Source organism: Triturus cristatus, chromosome 9, assembly GCF_964204655.1.
Source record: "Triturus cristatus chromosome 9, aTriCri1.1, whole genome shotgun sequence".
In the NCBI taxonomy this organism is placed as follows: domain Eukaryota; kingdom Metazoa; phylum Chordata; class Amphibia; order Caudata; family Salamandridae; genus Triturus; species Triturus cristatus.
In genome coordinates this window covers 399,059,575-399,080,244 of record NC_140592.1, presented here as the reverse complement: position 1 = coordinate 399,080,244, position 20,670 = coordinate 399,059,575, and the positions used below count along the sequence as shown (strand labels likewise).

Here is a 20,670-nt window from a genome sequence, read left to right as displayed (position 1 = left end):
AACCCTAAAATGCAAGGGTCCATCCAGTGAGGAAGAGAGAGTAGAGTGATCTGCATGCTCCATGGACGTGAGCACAGTCTATCCTGACCAGGATTGGGAAATTGGCATCTGCTGTCCAGGAACTGTAAATTAATTTTCGTAAGGAAATGCCTCTTTTTTGCATCTCCCCCCCCACAGTTTTGGAATGATGCTGCTGGTTTTTCGACTCTGAGAGCACACTGAGGCCTGCTAACCAGACCTCAGTGCCAGTGTTCTAATCCATTACAAAGTGTATGTTGAATTGGCTATTCCCAATTGGCAGAGACTGACTAACTTATAAGTCCCTAGTATATGGTACCCAGGGTATGTAAGACAGTGTCCACCGTGCAACCTTGTCTGTGACAAAGTACAAAATGGCTCCCAGCCTGCCACTGCAGAAGTGAAGGGCAGGTAAAACTACTAGTTCAAACTAATGACAAAGCCCCCACTTCTCCCCTAAGAAAGGCCTACGGCACTAAGGCAGGGAGCTGTACATTAATAAGTGGACAGTGTATTTTTTTATATATGTCCTAGCAGCAAAGCTCCCAAATTGTTGATTATGCTGTGTAAGAGTTAGTAGCCCCGTTGGTTAACACAGAGTTACCAGCTGACCATTCAGCCATGCTAACTTCTGAAAGGGAATACTAAGATGAGTATTTCTGGGTATCAAATTAATTGTAGCATTAAACTTTGAATTGATGCCCACGTCGATTTAAAGCCACTTTTAATGGAAACACAACTTTTAGAAAGTTGGCACTCTGTGACCTAGTTTGTCCAGTGGCCTCATACGGTCACTGGCCACCAGACAGCTTTCTGCCTTCTTTGGGTGTAGTGTGAATTACTCCCAGTCTCAGGAACAATAGCAGCCTGCTACAGGGAGAGGTGTTAACCTCCCGCTGCAGGAAGTCACTCAGGGTGTTGTCCAGGTTCCATTACAAAAGAGGCTAAGAAGATACATCCACAGCATATCTCTTCACTGTTCTTTAGCCAACCTGCTATTTAGGAAATCAAGTCAAGGTGGCCGTACTGCCATGGTCGGGGCAGCTAATCTCTGGAATCAACTCCCAGCTTCGCTGAGGTCCTCAACTGATCTATTGCAGTTTAGGAATTCCCTTATGACCTGGCTTTTTCCTAAGTAACTTGAGTTTTGGTCTTGATACTGATTATTTGATCTGTTAACTTCCATGTTCTATGGTTATTTCAAACTTCTAGCTTTCATGTCTCTCCATTTTAGTGACAAGCGCCAGGATACCAGTCGGGGACAGAGCACTCTATAAACCCTGTAAATAAATAAATAAATAAAAGGTGAGCCTCAAAGGCGAAGATGCCTTTGGTGGGCCAATGACGATCACACTCCTGGTAGGTTGCCCCTTTGTTTAGCTAGACAGGCTGGTGGCGGGAACAGAGAGGGGAGACCAGTGCCCAAACCGGTTTCCCGTGGACGTTTAGCCCACTAGGGTGGGGGAAGTGTTAAAACATCTTGAGAGAGGGCAGAATAGTGCACTCTGGGATTGCTAGATCCCACATATAGCCAGAAGTGATTACAGGATGGGAGGGATCCTGAGAGCTTATTGGCTAATGACCGCATCATCCCCCAGGACACTTCCTGGGAATAAATATGGCACCCCTGGCACCCTGAACCTCAGATCATGACGGAGCAGGAGTAAAGACCAAAGAAGTGCTGCCCTGCTGATTCCTGGGGTTGGCAAAGAGAGGCTGCACCACCTGCTGGACAGCACCTGCCACACCTTGGGCTACCAAAAAGAGGACTGTGCCTGTGGGTCCTGGCTTTAGGAAAAGTCGCCCCAGACCAAAAAGGTGACTACAAAGGTCAGTCCTCTGACCCCGTGGAACCAGGACAATCAAAGCTGAAGTAGCCCAATTCAGAAAGTCAGTACCCAATGACCGCTGCTTGGTGCCCCAAGAGACCGATCCGCCATAGCCAAAATTTGCACCCGAGCCTGCTGGGCCCGAGAGTGTTGCCTGACTCCAGATTGGTCACCCAAGAGGGACACCAGCCTCCAGCAAAGGATACTTCTGGGACCGCTGTGAACTGAGACCGGTAGCCCAGCAGCAGCAGGCCTTTTGCTTGCTAAAAGAGGACTTCAAGGGACCCCAACTTCTGTGGCCAAAGTCACCCCACGTGGATCCAGCAGTAACCGCAAGGACATCCCCGTCAACTGCAAAGCATCTAGAGCATCCTGGAGCATCCTCCATCTCCTGCATCTGCAGCATCAGGACCACTCAATTGAATTTATGTTGGTCCTGCTGCAAAGTTCATAAGTGGACTGCAGAACGCTTTGGAGGTCAGGTAACTGTCCAAATCCTCCTTTGTTGTCCCCTATGATTTTCTCCCTATCGGATTTGGTTGCTCCAGTCGGGCCGGAGTAGCTAAACACAACTCTTACAAACTTTTCAAAAGTTTACAAACTGTACAATTTCTCAGGCTTGTTTGCAATTTAACTGACATTTATGTTTTCTTTAAAAATATATCTCTCCGGAACCCTCCACTGAATTTTTTTCATCTTGAACTCTAAAACTTTATAAAAATCTAATCTATTTTTATAAAATGGTGTTGGATTTATTTAGTGTTGTGTGACTGTCTTATTCTCTTTGGTGCTGTCAAATGCTTCAAACTAGTTCTTTTATTTAAGCCTCACTGCTCAAATCCACAGCTACCGAGGGTTGAGCTAGAGGTTCTGCAAGCAAGTCTGACTGAACCCAAGACAGTTTTTGCAAGTCTCACAACCATACCATATAATATAACCAAATCCTAACAATTGTGGAAAAACAAGGTAGCTGCATCACAACAAATGCCTGGTGATACATTTGTGTGAATGTGTCATCATGATGAAGCAGCTTTTTTATATTTTTGAAGATGCTGTTTCTTTCTGCTGATGTGGAACAGCATCAGCAAAAACCACTGGCAAGGCAAAAGGTTGAGTAAAGACAGTGAATGATGAGAACAGTTGGCTTTGTCGTGTTATTGTCATGAACTATGGTAACAGTTAAAGTTGTCTTTACCAGAATTTAAAAAACCAAATACCACAACATACATGAGAAGCAATGTGGATTATTTAGCCACTAAAAAAGAAACACTCAGAAAAGGTAAAACACATAGACAAAGGTCAATATAAACCAACATCTAGTGGCTCACCAAAAACACGTTGTCACCATGAAGGACCCTCTTCAGACTTCTCTCCTCCCTAAATGCTACACAGAGACCACCTCTGCAGGCCTGCCCACATAGCCCACAGAAAATGATTACTACTCCCCAAAGACTGGCTAATGGCAGCCAGATGCAGTCATCTCACTTCACTGTACCCTTGTTGTGGATGCCTCTGTTTGGAGCCGCCTCATTGCTCTCTGCTGTATGATCCAACACTGTGCACAAAGGCTGTGTCTGGAGAGCAGCCTGGAAATGACAATTGAAAAAGAACCACCCCAAACTGGTTCTGAAGCATGAGATAGTGTGGCCACACCCCATGTCTATAAAATGTGTGTAAAAATGGGATCTAAACCAAAACATCTTGTTCTAGGTCCAATTTATTCTTGTCCATGGAAGGGGGTGCTCGGGAGAGATGCTGTGCATCCAGGGCTGGTGTCTGTATCATAGTTATTGTCTCAGAGGTGAGGGGACATCACCTGAAGTCAATGCTTTATGCTGAATGAGCTGAGGGTCTACCAATAGAGCCTAGACACCTGACTGTATGCCTGGTGAACGAGGGAAGAAGTGTCTCTGGCACTGTAGTAGAAGAGGCTGTCCACAAAGAGAACCCCATTGTGCTACGGGCCTGAGGAGCCCCAGGGGAACCTGATGACCCAAGAGAGCGATCTCAGAGTGGTCAGTGCTGGAAAGGGTGCCACCTGGTCTCTTTTGTGCAGTTCAAGCGTAAACAGTACCAAGTCGGTTAACTAGCTTATAGTCCTACGGTCTAGCATGGGCTCAAGAGACGGATACTGCTACCACTGTCAGTAGCAGTTTGGCAAGGCAGAATGGCAGGGGAGAATTCAGATGAGCCCGGATGCAGCAGATTTTAGCACAGTCGTCTCTGCAAGAAACTCAGCCAGTTGCTTGAACTGCTATTGAATAGCACCTCACTGCAGCTGTCCTGTGGAGACATGCTGCCGAGGTCAGATGCTGCTGTGCTTGCCATTTCTCCCTACAACTCCCTCTTCATGATATGCAAACCTGGGACTGAAAAGCATAGTTTCCTCTGGAAGAAGAGCCATGAGAGTGTGTTTGTGACCTGTCGTGCCCTCCACAAAGCCTGAATCACTGCAAACAAACACAGATAAACCACGGGCATTAGCCCACACAAATGGACAAGAGACTCAGGCTCACAGGCGACCCTGACATACCCTCCTGAGACTATTGTGTAAAACAATGGTTAGAGAAACAGCAATTACGTTTTGAGGCATCTACATCTGAGACGGATGTTGTCTAATCCCACAGAGGGGTAGAGACATTATTAGGGGGACACCTGACCCTATGGAAGGGGAGATGATTAACAGGAAGAAGGGAGATGTAGTGTCTCATTGTTAGGTTGCAAATTTGGTAAACCTGTATAACTTACATACAGAATTATGTTGTACATTTTTGCTTAAAGCAAAATTATGGCGCTGGATATTATAATATTGTGTCTTGACTGATTGAGTTCTAAGCTCTTGCCCCCAACACTACCTCCATAAGGCGCTTGTGTCTGACTGCCTTCTCTAGCTTGATAATCAAGTGCAGAAACGGTTGTGCTTGGCCCATAGTAGGATGGCCTCCAAGATGAACAACATCAGTCACACAGTAGTCCCTGCCTGTAATGTTGCATTGAAAGGGGCCTGACACATATGTATGAACAAAAAACAGTACTTTAAAAACAATGAAAAAACAATTGTGGCTTAGAAAAAAACAACCATCTATGAAAAAAAAACAGAACAACCAAGGAAATGCAGGTTTCATGTCAAGCAGCATTGAAAAAAATGTCTGTATATAATCCTTCTCCCATAAGTATGTTCTAACCCTTCTCCCACTCCATTATGTCTTTATACATAGTTTCTATTTATCGCTTATTGTTGGGGGTCATGGTGGGTATATGTACTATGTGAGCAGCATGGCCAACCTAAACTTCTTTCGGTCTCTCAAGTCTTTCTGTAGTTTGTGATCCGTTCTCATCGTTTACCTGAACATTTCCTTACCCCTCACCCAGTCTTCCAAATACCCCAGTCAATCCATGACCACCAGTAGGTGAAGGCTTGTTCATTTTATGTCCATGTGCCTTCCTACTGGCGTGATTTTCATTTTCACTGCATTGTCTTAATTTTACTTTTCGTTGACAACAGTTTTCCATATAGGCGTTCCAGTGTTTGTTGATATTGTATTAATGATTTTCTTACAGCAATCACTATCTGTGGGACAGTTACATACCATGCGTATGTATGTCCCTGTATGGGTTTGACGTTTTGGCAGTAAGTAACCCATATGCTACTGGTCTTCTGGTTTATTTTGTGCATGGTGGCTGTGATGTAGGTTCAGTAAAGGACATTGGGTTGAATCTGTTCAAATCTCGTGTTCCTGGTTGCTTTTGTTATTTGTTTAAATGGTTTGGGCCATTCCCGGTCTGGCAGTACCTCTCACCCCCTGTGATCCATCTCATCTGTGGCTTTGACCATCACTTGGTTTTGACTGTGACATAACATACAATCTTGATACTACACCCTTCCCCGTTTCTCGACTAACCCTACTGTGTTTCAAACGTCTGATGACAAGCAGGGAATGTGTCGCAGGCACCCTTGGTTTCTTTGCACTGTAGGAATTGCTTGTGAAGAATGTTATCATTATGATTCCACAAATGATCTAAATGTATTATTTACAAATAGATCTCCCATGTTTGTACTACTCCTACCTTCCATCGAGATGGAGAAGGGGCCATCAGAGTAAGGACTTCAGACTGCCCACCGTATTTAGAGTAGACAGTCTCATGTCTTTTTTTATTGTCGGCCATGAAAAAACCAGTTGGTCAAGGACCGAAAACAAAATAAAGACCCCGAAACCTTGATGGAAAACTTCCAGGGTTTGGGGCTGATTAGGATTTTTTTTTTTTTTAGAAACATACTCCCCCTTTGGGAGTGAATTTCGGAAAAACAAAAAAGTTTGGCAACAGATGGTGGCCGTCCACCAAACTTGTAGAGCTTTGAGAGAAACAGCAGTGACATAAAGGTTTGTGTGAGGGCACATAAATCACTGACGGGCCAGTGGTGAACTCAAATATGGCAGTCTTCTCTCCATCAGTGTGGTGGAAGTAATGTCCTTTGTCACCCTTTCCAACAGAGTAAAGACCACCCTCCTTTAAATCACGACCTTCGTCTTTATAAAATGTCCGTTTCAGCATAAGAGGGTTGCCTTTTTATATATTTTTTTCTTTTTCCTCTTTTTATTTGTGTGATAGTTGGTGCCACCATTAAGACCCTAACTGCACAAGGAATGGTTCTTCCCAATTAAGCTCGATAGGAGGAAACCTGTAATGCAGCCAGTCATTTGCCTTCAATCCCATTTCCCACAGCAAACCAACCGTTATAAATTGTAACTGCACTGCTATGTAATAGTCCAATTTCCTTGTCCTTGAGTTTCAGTCTATATATCTTCACTGTCCCGTTTTGCTGTCAAGACTAGTAACCACTTAGAAAAATTGTGTTAACAGTATATCTAGATGTTTAAAAAGTGTTCTGGGATATTGGTATGTGCATCCATGGAACATGCACACACACCGGGGGAGAACCGCCATTTTAGACAATGCTCTGCTCCTCAAAGACAGTGATAGTTTCATCCTGAAGTCCTGCAACTTTTTCAAGCTAGCCATCAGTCTCCATATGTTAAGTATTTGGCTTCATTTAGTACAATGTGTGAGCATCACAATACTGAAAAGTCTTTGCTTCCCACCTGAGGAGGAGCTGTGAGATGAAACCTGTTGGCCTGTCACTCAGTGCAAGTAATAAAATTTGCCCCAATTTATTTTCACGCTGGAGACTGTACCAAATTGCTCCACTATTCCGAGAAGCAGTTTCACCGTTCTGCCTGCGTGCCTTGTCTATCAACACATAAAGCAACACTATTACCCAGATTATGAGTTGCATGGTACTTGGGTAATGGTAAATCACATGTGATTGTACAATTACCCTGCGGTGATGTCACCCCAGTACTATGCAATTATGAGTAAAGGCCATTGGAAAGGGGAAGTGCCATGTAGGGACGATTTATCCAGCCATAAAACTCACACAGAATTTGCCAATCCATGGGGTTTCACTCGATACATACATTTACCTTCTGATGGATACATCTGCCAGTGAATTCCTCACCATGTGAATATCCCCTGCGCCAGAAACATTCGGAAACTTTTGTAGCACTCCACGCCGATGAGGTCGAAGACGACGTCACAGAGACACAGCTCCGCTCGCGACTCCGCTGACGTCGCCGGATCCATAAGAAGACCTCGTCGGCGTGATGACGTCAGTTCCCTTTTTTCCGCGCCGTCGACACTAACGGTTTTCGGGGACTCTCTCTGTAGCTTTAGCTGGATACTTTGTTTTCCTGCTGGTATCTCTCTTTCTTCTTGTCTGCAGCTGAAGATGTCGACTAAGAAGTCTGGGTTTAAGCCTTGCAGGGAGTGCAGTAAGCACATGTCGATTACGTATCCGCACGAGGACTGTGTCTGGTGCCTTTCATCGGATCATGATGTCAAAGGACGTTCTTGCTGCCGCAAGACGAGCACAAAGGCTCTGAAGGAAAGGGAGGTCAAGTTATTCATTGCCAGGATGAAAAAGGAGAAAAGAGGTCGAAGAAGATCAAGATCGAGGTCGAGGTCGAGATCGAGGTTGGCGTCGAAGTCGACGTCGGGGCATGCTTCCAAGTCCAAGAAACATAAGAAAAAGAAGAGGCATGGATCTCGATATCGCTCGGACAGGGATGCGGCTCCGAGATCGACCTCACCTTTCTCGATGTCGTAAGGACTTTGTGTCTCCTTCTCCTGTCTCTGTTCCTGATTCTCCTGTTGGCCTGACATCGCCTGCGGCTTCACATGTATGTGTGTGCCTATGGGTGGGATGAGGTGTGAAAGAGGGGTGCGGGGAAGTAAGTAAATAAAGGCCAAAGTATTTTCTAGCAGAGGCCACCAGGAAAGAGAAACAGGAATGAGGCTTGGCTTCTGTACAAACTAGGTATGGAAGAACCAGCTACATGGAAGAAGACATAGCAGAATTACAAGAGGTAATTCTATTCTGCCTGACTCATAATCAGGCATCATGTGATCTATGATGTCCACTTATATCTCTGTACCACTCAGTGATCCATGAAGCATTCTTCCAAGGGTTTCAATGCCACATGTCTGATATTTTGTAGTTAGTGTGCACCTATGCCATATGGTTCAGTTATGGTATTTGTATCCTTTTATTGTAGTTTTGACCAAAGTTATTTTTTCTTAACACATGCAGTAAGTATGCCCAATGTCAGTCAGCACTAATGTAGGGGGTCCTTGCTAGTTCGCGGGTTTCAGGGAACTACCAAGGGCCCCCACGTTTTAAAAAACGTGGGAGCTACCCAGGGTTCCTACTTCTCTTTTTTGCATAATTTATGCGACACTCTAAGCCTGAAAGGACATTGTTCGGACCAGTGGCAACTGGTGACATTTGAAAGTGGTGGGGCTTAAAAGTTGGGCATGGCCTAATCATCATATTAAGCAACAGTAGTTCACTTGGGGAATATTTCATGAGAGTATCAGTGGTTTGTCATGTTTCCCTCGATTTATTTTGGTTAATCCTGGTAGGTCATCTAATACTCGAAAGGTATCTGCGACCTTTTTGGGGAAATGAGAAGTAGGGGTGTCCTTTCACTCCTCTCCTGTTGAATTGTTCTCTGGCGGTGGGGAGGGGGAATTTGCAGTCATACAAACGTGTCAGAGATTCTGTCTTCTCTAGGTGTTATTTACAGAGCCCAGCCTGTACCCCGAAACCCTTACATTCGCACATTAGATTTTATACACAGTTCGTGTATAATTCACGAGTATTAGCATGGTTGTACTACTATGAATAGCTCAGCAATAATACAAATTTAGGAAAGGGTTAAATAAGCCATATTCATATTTCATCACACTTCCCTAACCTATCAGGTTAAGGTTTTCTAATGTATAGCTGTCTGTCTAACTGCATGGTGGTACGAGTTGTCCGTAATATGCCAAGTCATATAATGCCTCCCTGTGTACCTTATTGTTGCCAGGTTTGAGTGTAGATCAAGGGTGTTTCTGATCTGCAGACAAGAATCTTACTTTCTTTCTTTGGGGTGGTCTACAAAGCGTTTCCAACTCAGGGCCAAGGGGCGACTTGAGAGGTAGAGGGGTAAGTAAGACGTAAGCAAGAGATAGGCAGCTACAGCTGCTGCCTACAAGAGTGGTGATAGCTGACAGTCATCCAGGACGTGAAGGTTTTGTCAACACCATGTAGTCTCCTGGAGGACGGAGAACAATTAGTTATAAAGATAACAGAAACTGGTTCAGGTAATTTATACATGATATAGTTGTGTAAGTGCGGCAACTGGTAACCACAGTTACCTGGAGAATGCCAGTAATTTGAAGAGGGGATTCACAATGCTGAAATGTACTTGGCCGAACAGAAGCAGCAAGGCAACCACCGCCAAGGAGGAGGTGAGGAAGGAAGCTACAGTAAAGCCCTAAATGTATAAACACCCCAGGGCTGAAACAGAAAGGTGCAAAGATGCAACATGGGTGCAAACTGAGTGTAGCAAGAGTAACCCATCAACATTGTTGCCAGGAAAGGTTATTTTTGAGACATGGCTTCTTATCTGGACTTTGCTCTTCCTGCCCTGAAGTCTTCCTGTGCCTAAGGTGCTTCCTAAGGAGTCCCATAAGTGCCTTAGCCAGAGCCCCTGCATCCCCATGCAATACTATTGACTGATGTGCTAACCTTCTTTTTTGCTGGAGCCTTCATAGCTGTCTGCTGTTTGGCCTAAGTGTTTTAGACTGCTGGATTGGATATTGGCCTTGACTTTTCTCAGTGATCACTGGTAAATTCAGGAGTTCATGTTATAATAAATCTTGACATTTGTGCCTTTGGGCCTGAAGTTAGAACTCCTATTTCAGTATACACCTCCCCAGCAATTGATCCGTGAGTCTTATCCCACCTTTTGGTGCAAGCAAGGTGTGGCTGGCTCATGCTTGGCTCCTGTACCATTATCCAGGATATTTGAACAATACTTCCTGTTCAGAATGTGCATGGCCATCCACCAAACTTTCAGTACATACAATAGAACTGTTGTGACAGCAGTTCCCTTTAATGTACAGAGATGACTGCAGTGTCAGCGATCATCTCTAAATTTGGCAATCCATAGTGCGTTGGGTGACGAAGGTGATGTTCCCCACCACCCTGACGGACAGTACTCTGCTCACTGACCTCTAAATCAGACCCAAAATGTTACATATTCAAAGCAAAATACTGTACTAAGACTTTCCTGCAAGGATAAAGGTGAGTTAGTGTTTAATTTAAAATATTTTCTGTCTGTAAATTAGAGCTTGGTGCTCGAGTGATTACACTGCAAAAAAGTGACAAATGTAGAGAGATGCGTATAGACACATAAGGCAAAAAGAATATATGCAGTCCATTACTCTTCCATCCTTCTTCCCTCCTCCTCATACTACCAAAGAGGACGTGTAGCTGCATATATTGGACCCTAGGTTTGGTATCGTATTATATCAACTTGACTGTACAAAGTGGTTGATCAGCTCTTTGTGGGCTTTGCCGGAACTAAGAAGTGCAACGCGGTAATCAAATGCACCATATTGTGTTGGATCATCCTCTTTATAAATATATGTTATGTCCTAACCAATAAAGATCCTTTGGAGAACATTTGTACCCATTATTGTGGCCATGGCTGCTTCCATGGATGTCATCAGAGGCATTCTATTGGTTGACATTTGCCTGGTGGCCAACCTTACATACGTTTGGTAAACATTACTACCTCACAAGCCAAGCACGCAAAGACAGATACTTTCCAAAGTCTATTTTGCATGACCTCATTGGTTAACCGGTACTACTCAATCCCTTCTCCACAGGAGGGAGCTCAGTCAAAATATCGTTTTTTTTATATCGACCTACACTAATATCGAGTTTTTAATATCATAGGGACAGAATAACGATGTCAAGAATATCGGTGACCAAAATATCGACCTTAAGGTAAGTAATATAGTTTTTTTTTTATATCGAAGTAAGTAATATCGAAGTAAGTAATATAGTTAGCAAAAATATTGTTGTTAATAATATCGATATTTATATTAGTGTTATATATTTTAGTATGTATTTTATATGTATGTTTAACATTTTTTGTAATGTATTTTTATTATGTTTAAATATATGTATTAAATGTTTAGAAATTAGTCCAAAAAAAAAGTTAATTTAGCATTTTAGTATCAGAGTGAGTTGTCGGTTTATAGGGGAATAGGGTGGGAAGTAATTTAATTATTATTATTTAATGAATGTTTTTAATTATTGTTATTGATTATTAATTTATTGTTAATTAATTATTAATTGGTACCTATTTTTTTAAATTGATTCATGTATCATTATATTAATTATAATTAATTTATTGTTCTTTTTTATTTATTGTTATTGTTAATTAATGTATTCATGAATTATTAATTGGTAGTTAATGTTTATTAATTTATTAATGATAATTAAATTAGTTATGTTATATTTATGTGTAGCGGGTTGTGGGTTTATAGTGGAATAGGGTGGGAAGTAACCGTATTGATTATTAATTGTTTGTTAATTAATTATTAATTGGTAATTAATAATTATTAATTGCTTAACTTATAATTATATTTAATTATAATTAATTTATTATTATTTTTCATGTATTGTTAGTTAATATTTTGTTAATTTATTATTAATTGGTAATTAATTTTTATTAATTGATTAATTGATAATTACATTAATATTGTTATTTTTTATGCGGATTGTAGGTTTATAGGGGCATAGGATGGGAAGTAATTTATTATAATTAAGTAATTATTAATTTTTCTTTAATGGCATTGATTATTAATTTATTGTTAGTTAATTTTTACATTGGCAATTAATTTGCATTAATTGATTAATTGATATTTAAATAAATTGTGTTATTTGTTATGTCTAGCGGGTTGTGTATTTATGGGGGAATAGGGTGGGAAGTAATCTAATGTTATTTAAGTAAATATTAATTTAATTTTATTAGTATTTATTATTATTTTTTTTGTTAATTAATTATCAATATGTTATTTATTTTACATCACTTTCCCTACTGTTGCACTCACTGGAGTGGGAATAGTAATATAGTAATTTTTACCCCTACGCTTTCCAATACGTTCCCTACTGTTGCACTCACTGGAGTGGGAATAGTAATTTTTACCCCTACGCTAACCAACACTTTCCCTACTGTTGCACTCACTGGAGTAGGAATAGTAATTTTTACCCCTACGCTATCCAACACTTTCCCTACTGTTGCACTCACTGGAGTGGGAATAGTCATTTTTACCCCTACGCTATCCAACACTTTCCCTACTGTTGCACTCACTGGGGTGGGAATAGTAATTTTAACCCCTACGCTATCCAACCCTTTCCCTACTGTTGCACTCACTGGAGTGTGAATAATAATTTTTACCCCTACGCTATCCAACCCTTTCTCTACTGTTGCACTCACTGGAGTGGGAATAGTAAGTTTTACCCCTACGCTATCCAACACTTTCCCTACTGTTGCACTCACTGGAGTGTGAATAGTAATTTTTACACCTATGCTATCCAACACTATTCCTACTGTTGCACTCCCTGGAGTGGGAATAGTAATTTTTACCCCAACGCTATCCAACATTTTCCCTACTGTTGCACTGTTTGGAGTTGGAATAGTAGTTTTATCCCCTCCTCTATCCGATACTTTCCTTACTGTTGCACTAACTGCCCTAACTGGAGTGGGAATAGTAATTTTAACCCTTCCGATAACCAACACTTTCCCTACTGTTGCAGTCCCTGGAGTGGGAATAGTAATTTTTACCCTTATGCTATCCAACACTTTCTCTACTGTTGTACTCACTGGAGTGGGAATAGTAATGTTTACCCTACGCTATTCAACACTTTCCCTACTGTTCTACTGTTTGGAGTTGGAATAGTAATTTTTATCCTTACGCTATCTAACACTTTCCTTACTGTTGCAATTTCTGCTGTGGGAATACTAATTTTTACCCCTAATCTATCCAACACTTTCCCTACTGTTGTACTGTTTGGAGTTGGAATAGTAATTTTATTTCCTCTGCTATCTAATATTTTTTGTATTGTTTTAGTTAATGTAGTATATAATTAATTTTAAAAAGATTTAAAAAAAAAAAATTGTAATATATATTTATTTAATTTGTATTTATATTATTGTTTTATATGTATAGATGTATTTATAATTTATAAGATATGTTTTAACAATTTATGAGTTATTAAAATAATTATTAAAACATATTAATAAGTATATGTATTATATATTATATGTATAAGTGTAATTTATTTTAATTGGGGTATCTTTCATAGATTCACATGCCTGAATCATTCCCCGTCGCCGAGGTGGGAGTCCCACGGTAAAATACAAAAGTAGTGTCATAAATAAATAGTAGGCTAAAAAGAAAAAAGCCTAAGGCCTAAATCTTAGTAGCTATCTACATCCTTATGGTAAAAAGAACCAAAAGTCAGCTCCAACCAATCAGCTACCAGCACCCTCTGGAACACTCTCAGCAGAGGCAGTTCTCCTCAGATTTTCACCGCACGTCGTATGGAAGGGATTCTCCCTGAGTGCCTCTCAGTTTCTTCTTTTCATCTCTTCAGAATGTCTGACAGGAAAGCTCTATTCAAACCCTGCAAGACCTGTGATAAGAAAAGGGTCCATGTTGATGACCAGCATAAGGATTGCATTTATTGCCTTTATCCGAAGCATGAGGCAAAAGACTGCAAGATCTGCCGTATTTTCCCTGACAAGACACTTAGGGATAGAGAGGAAAAACTACTTTTATGGCTCAAATCCACTTCGGCTGAGGAGGAAGACCGAGCCTCTACTTCTAGCAAGAGAGCTAGATCTCATGACAGCTCTTCTAGTGAGGGAAGAAAATACCACAAATCTTCCCATGATGTCACTGACCCTTTACATGGGTCACCTAATATTTCCTCTGGGTCAACGCTGTCTACACCCTCTACATCGGTCAAGGAGTCTAAGAAAACATTTTCTTCAAAAACCGTGAGTAAAGGACATGTCAAATCTGTCACATTGACGCCCTCGTAGATGATGGTTTGTGTGACTTCTTCTGCCCCATCGTCGACAGCAACTGTCTCGACGACGGCCATTACCTCACCTATTCTGTCTACCAGAATCTTAATCACAACCAAGACTAAGGGGTCTATTACGATGTCCGCCCGCCATCGTTTCGGCAAATGGGACTGCCCGCTATGTGTGCGGCGGTCCCACAAATCCAATTAGGATGCGCCCGCCACACTGGCGGGCGCATCCCGCATTTTTAATATTTGGCAGGCGGTGCTTTCAGCAGCACCCGATGCAATGTTAAAAAGGCATTTGTGCATTTGCATGCACAACGTGGCAGGCACCGCGTGGTGCCTGCCACGTTGTGTGTGCAAATGCAGGGAGGTACCATAGGTACCCCCCTTGTGCACCCCCACCCCCTCAACACCCTGGGGGCCTGCAAGGGGCCCCCACATGCAGACTCTGCATGCCTTTCCATGGCGGCAATGCCGCCATGTAAAGGCACTTCACTGCCTTCATCTTGATATGGATGGCGGTGTCTTGGAGACACCGCCACCATATCAATCCCCTTTTCTGCCCGGTCTCCTGTTAGACCGGCGGAAAACCGGCAGACGGTCTTTCCGTCCGTCGGGGTCCCCCCGCCATCCTAATATGGTGGGGGGAAATTGGAGGCGGGCGGTGAATAATGGCGGGCAGATCGCTCGCCATTATAATAGACCCCTAAGTCTGTTCTTGAAGAATTGTCGTCGAGAAAATCATTGACGAAGTCCCCGTCGACGACTACACCGTCGACGTCAAATCCATCGTCGAGGGCAACGTCGACGAACCCTCCATCGTCTACGAAGGCGTTACCATCGACAAAGTCTACTACATTGTCGATGTCTGTCCCGTCGACGATGACACCGTCGGCTACTGCTCCGTCAAATAACCGTTCCGTCAACGACGGCACCGACGATGAAGACACCGTCGACAAAGAGCCCGTCGACGAAGAGCCCGTCCACAAAGAGTCCGTCGACGAAGAGTCCGTCGACTATGGATATACCAATTCAAATCAACGAGTCAACGGTGATTACTGTACCTTCACAGTCAATGCCAATGTCGTCTGGACTTTCCCAACTCAAGACTTTCCAAAGGCCCATTGTGCAACAGGATTATAGTAAGATTTCTCCGCTTCTGCCTTCACACCTCTTAGAAACTTACGTAGAAGATGATGATTATGAGGACGAGGACGATGAGGGACCTTATGGCATAGCTCATCATCCTTCTGAGCTTAACATCAAATGTCAGGATGACGACGACCATCAGGAACAATATTATCAGGAGCAACTTATGATTCCACATCATAAATATCAGTTCCACAGAAGGGAGTCACACCAGAGGGAAATAAGTCACCTTCCTCCAACGCTGATGCAGGATCTTCAAGCTATGCTGGCGGATTACCGCCAAAGGTTTCCCCCTCAACAGGCTGTCTCTCAAACTCCAACCCCACCAGCGGTGGTTCCTGATCGTTTACCTGAGCCTGATGCTCCTTTTACACCGGCTCATCCTTCGGGTCCTTCTGACCAGGTGCAGCAGGACACTTCCTCCTCTGAAGATGAGGTTGAGGAGGGCAAATTACCTGACAATACTCCCATTCCGGATCCCTGGGACGAATATATAATTCCGATGCCTTCTCCGCCTCTTCCACTACCCTCTGATTCTCTTCCTGAGGTTATCGGGAGCTTTCATAATTTGATGCAGGGGGCGGCCGCTAGATTCCAACTGTCCATTACTGTCGAACAGACAGATTGTTTTTTGCATGATTTCAAGGAGGAGTCCAGAAAAATCATGCGAGCTGTACCCATCATAGACTACATCTGGCAGGAGGGGGTTAAGATAATGAAGACGCCTGCATCTATCCCGGCAGTGCTTCTTCACATAGAGAAGAAACACCGTGCTCCTGCAAATAGCCCATCTTGCCTTATAGGTCATCCACGACCGGATTCAGTCATTTCGCAAGCCGCCCAACAGCGATCAAAGAATCCTGCAACGCCTATCACCACGCCTCCTGACAAGGAAGGACGCCATCTGGACCTCATAGGCATGACATTTTCCTCAATGGCAGCGGCCTCTATTAGAGCTGCTAATGCTTTAGCGATTATCAGCCGTTATGACCGACAAATGTGGTCAGATATGGCGGGTCTCATTGACCTCATCCCGGAAGACCATAGACATGAGGCCAGGAAAATCCTATTGTAGGGTGAACGTGCTGCATCAGAAACGATAGATTGTGCACTGGACATTGTTAACACCAATTTCCGTCAACTTGCTGGAGCTGCAGTGCTTAGACTCCAGGGGTGCCTTAAAGTCACTACTTTCAGACCTGAAGTCCAAACAAAGATTCTTGACATGGCCTACGACGGGGATTCTTTGTTTGGCAAGCAAATTGATGAGGCCCTCCTAGCTATTAAAACTGAGACGGATACCGCTAGATCTTTATGTGCCCTTCAATACAGGCGAAGGGTCTTTCAGAGGCGCAAGAGGATGTAGTTTTACGTCAAGAGGAGGATACCAATCAACCCAACAAAATCAGCAGTATCAATCTCAGTATTGACAATCTTATAATCAGTCATCATACCACCAATCCTCAACGGCAAGTTTCTCCCGTCAGGTCGGTCGAAAGAGATCACAGAATCAAGGCCGAGACACTATGGGGCAGATTTCCAAGCCCCTTGCGCCTCTTTTACGCCGCCGTTGCGTCACTTTTGTGACACAGCGGCGGCGCAAAACGAGCTCCATGCTGCGGGGTATTTACAACGTGACGCATCTGGGAGATGCGTCACGTTGTAAAGCCCTGCGCCAGAAGTAAGCTTTCCTGCGTAGGGGGGGGGGCGTTCCGTCGCAGGAACGCCTCTTAAAAGTGGCTGAGTGTAATCTACAAGATTTCACTCAGTCACTTTTGAGCCCATGCTGCGTCAAAACCCTGCGCCTGCTTGAAGCAGGTGTAAGGATTGACGCAGCATTGTGAAGATAGGGCACCCCAGAGCCTTGCTGGAGCTGCGCCGCGCTTGCGACGCAACTCCAGCAATGCGCTGCCTTTATGGCACAGATGCGTGAGCATATGTCCGATTTTTGCCCCATGGTGCGCCGCATTGTAAATGCGGCGCATCCATGGTGGTGGAGCCGTGACGCACAATAACTGGCGCATCCCTGCTGATATGCAGGGATGCGCCAGTTATTGTAAATCTGCCCCTATATATATATGTATTATATATTATATGTATATGTTTAATGAATTTTTACATTATATCTATATTACTTATAATTTTTAAACATTAAAAAATATTTTTAACTATGTTTATTTTAATTTTATGTATTATTTACTTTATTTTACATTATTTTTTTACTTAAATAAAAAACGATATATTTAACAACAATATTTTTGACTTCGATATTCTTGCGTCGATATTTCTGTAGGTCGATATTCTGACCTTCGATATTCTGTCAGTGATTCCCACAGGAGGTATTGCTTTGAACCTATTCATAATATTAGCAATCAGCTGGAAGATGTATGAAAAAGTTACTTACTTGGAGTAGAAATATTTCTGGTGAACACATGGACTTCCTGCAAATCACCCTTTCATCTCCTGATAAGTTTGGGATGTGCATAATAAGATCCGAAGGTATGCAGGCAAGTTATATGCTGTCATTGTTGATTATGCTCTCTAGGTTCCTAGGTTGTCCGCCCGCCATACCTCCGGTATATGGGACCGCCGGCAATGCATGTGGCAGTCCCGCACATACCATTAGGATGCGCCCGCCACACTGGCGGGCGCATCCCGCATTCCTAACATTGTGGCGATCGGTGCTGAAAGCACCGTCCGCCGCAATGCCAAAAATCCAAGTTGTGCACGCGGTGCCTGCCACGTTGTACATTGAAATGCAGGGGGGTACCAAAGGTACCCCCCATGTGCACCCTCCACCCCCTAGAATCCCTGGGGGCCCGCTATGGACCCCCAATGTAGAAGAACGCATGCCCTTCCGTGTCGACTCATCGGATGGTCTTTCCGTCCGCCGGGGTCCCCCCACCATAGTAATATGGCAGGGGAATTTACATGCGGGAGGAAATGTCGGGCGGATCGCCACCACCATGCGGGCGGTGGCGATCCGCCCGACACACTAATGGGCCCCTAACTGTCAACAATGGAAAGCTATTCATGTGAAAAGGTTTTCCAGACCAGTCTGACTCAAGAAAGGATAGTCAGACGATGAGGAATCTGCTGGAAGTTTACGTATTTACTGGAAATATTATTACTAAAGGTAAGTAACATTTGTCTTTTAGCACGTTCCTGCTAAAAATAGGCATGGTTATCCCGCTTGTTGAAGAGTCTACATGAATAGATATGTATACATAAAATTTGCTTTTCTCATGAAGACCATCTTGGAGAATTGTTTTCCACTTTTCATTGTATGCACTCTGTTCTTCCATACAGGTTGACCTCCTCGAAGAACTATTTAATTGAGCCCTCTTGGGTCTCCACTCTCAAGCTCGCTGGATCTCTGGTGGCTGGCACAAAGTTCTGCCTGGATTACTATGACTTGCAGTCAGTACATGGGGACTAACTGTTTCCTATTATTAATAAAGCAAAATGAATGTGAATGTACTGTGACTGTTTCAAATTGACAATTTTTTTTATGGACTGCCGGGCTTCATGAGTGCCAGTTGCTGTGTGCTTGCAAGGTCTATCTGTGAAATTATTTCACCTAGGTTCTCAGTCAAAGCATTTATAAGGAAAGGCAGGATTTATTGAAAACGCTAGACAGGTGTTCATTACCCTTCTCTAATAATTTGTGTGGGAAGATATCAGATAAGCTCTGCTTTGATTTATGACAATTGTGTCCACCATTGGTCCAAGAGGGGCAGAACCATGGCAGATTTTCATTTGTTGCATGTAAATGGAAGTCTTTTACGTGGTGAATGGTGAGCCTAAAGATCTGGAGTGGATCAAGTCCTCCTGGCCCCTTGTTGGACATCCCTGATTTGTGGCCTCCAATGTTCATAGTTCACATCTGTTGAAGGTCTGTTCAAGTTGTGCGTCATTTGTGACTACCAAATAAATAGGGAATAGTGCACTGAAGAATAGTCCACTGCTCTTCACTAGAACATAGCAGCAGCTTATTCAGCTTTTGAATGTTGTACTGTGGGATGTCCTAGGTATAGGAGAGTGCCCCCGAATATTTTTAACTGCACCCATTGACTTCCCCATATTTTTCCTCTGTTGCCGTTGTATGAACTGTCTTTGTATTTTGTATGGTGTCCTGCATTTTCCCTTTATTGTGGTCTGGCTTGACAGCGCAGCTGTCGCCAAACAATTATGTGAGCATCACTAGAGAGAGGATGTGGCTCCCCTCACATGTTGGGAGCCAGGAGTAAATGTTTTGACTGGGCAGGAGATGTGAGCTTCCACAAGAAAAGGCTTGCCCTCAACGCAGCTGTAATCATTTTGTTTATTTATCTTAATGCCTAAACTTGATCTTTCAGTTCACACATGACATTGTATTGCTATTAAAGTGTCTTTGGTAACTACATAGTTTATGATGCTTTTCTCGGGCAGTTGTACAGATAGTAGGAGGGCAGTCAATAACCTACTTGGATGTTTAGATCTGGCTTGACAGTGCAACTTTCACCTGGCATTTGAACCTAGCCTTAAAAATTACTGTGAAGATCAGTGGCATTTGCAGGACCCTTTCTTGGGGCCCCAGGCCACTATGCCTGAATTTTAACAGTTGAGGTTGTTTATCACTGGTGTGTTGATGCTGTGCTCCAACTCAATATGCTTTAGCTCTTGACTCTCCAGTGGTAGCTTGTGGAGCAGCCAGTGCTTATTCAAGGGGGTTGTGTGAGGTTAGAAACTCAGAATGTTTTCTCAGTAGCAACAGTTATTAAGGTTATCGTTCAGTCCGTTCTTTTGCCTAAAGGAAAGTTTTTTAAGACAATTAATCATGCAATTCTACACACATAACTAGGATGCACTGAAAACCAGACGTCTGCTGCCTTCCTAGCTAGAGCTCCAACTCCAAGTAGTAGTTTAGCTCCTAAGCGCAAGAAATACTGATTACATGAGGTTTTATGAAAATTGTTCACAAAGACTACCGGGAGTCTCTGCAGTGTAACTACGCCAAAACTAATGATACTCGGTAAAGGATCATTTCACCTAATGCAGTACCTGAATCAGTGTTGTTCAGAGATACAGTCCAAAGCCAGATGTCCTAAGTGTCACACTACAAAGTAAAAGTAACGTTCAGTAGTTACTTTATAGAGATTTGGCACTGGTGCTTTAATGCTGGATGCAGCACCA

The 20,670-nt window shown here is 43.1% G+C and overlaps 1 protein-coding gene across 1 annotated transcript in view; it reads left to right on the top strand.

Moving 5' to 3' along the window:
• LOC146798031 (uncharacterized) overlaps window positions 1-18,934 on the top strand; it is a 44,918-nt gene extending 25,984 nt beyond the window's left edge. The window contains exon 3 of the mRNA XM_085627688.1: window positions 18,805-18,934. Within this exon, the coding sequence (XP_085483814.1) occupies window positions 18,805-18,934 (130 nt within the window). The remainder of the gene's footprint in view (window positions 1-18,804) is intronic.
• Window positions 18,935-20,670: the final 1,736 nt, after the last annotated feature.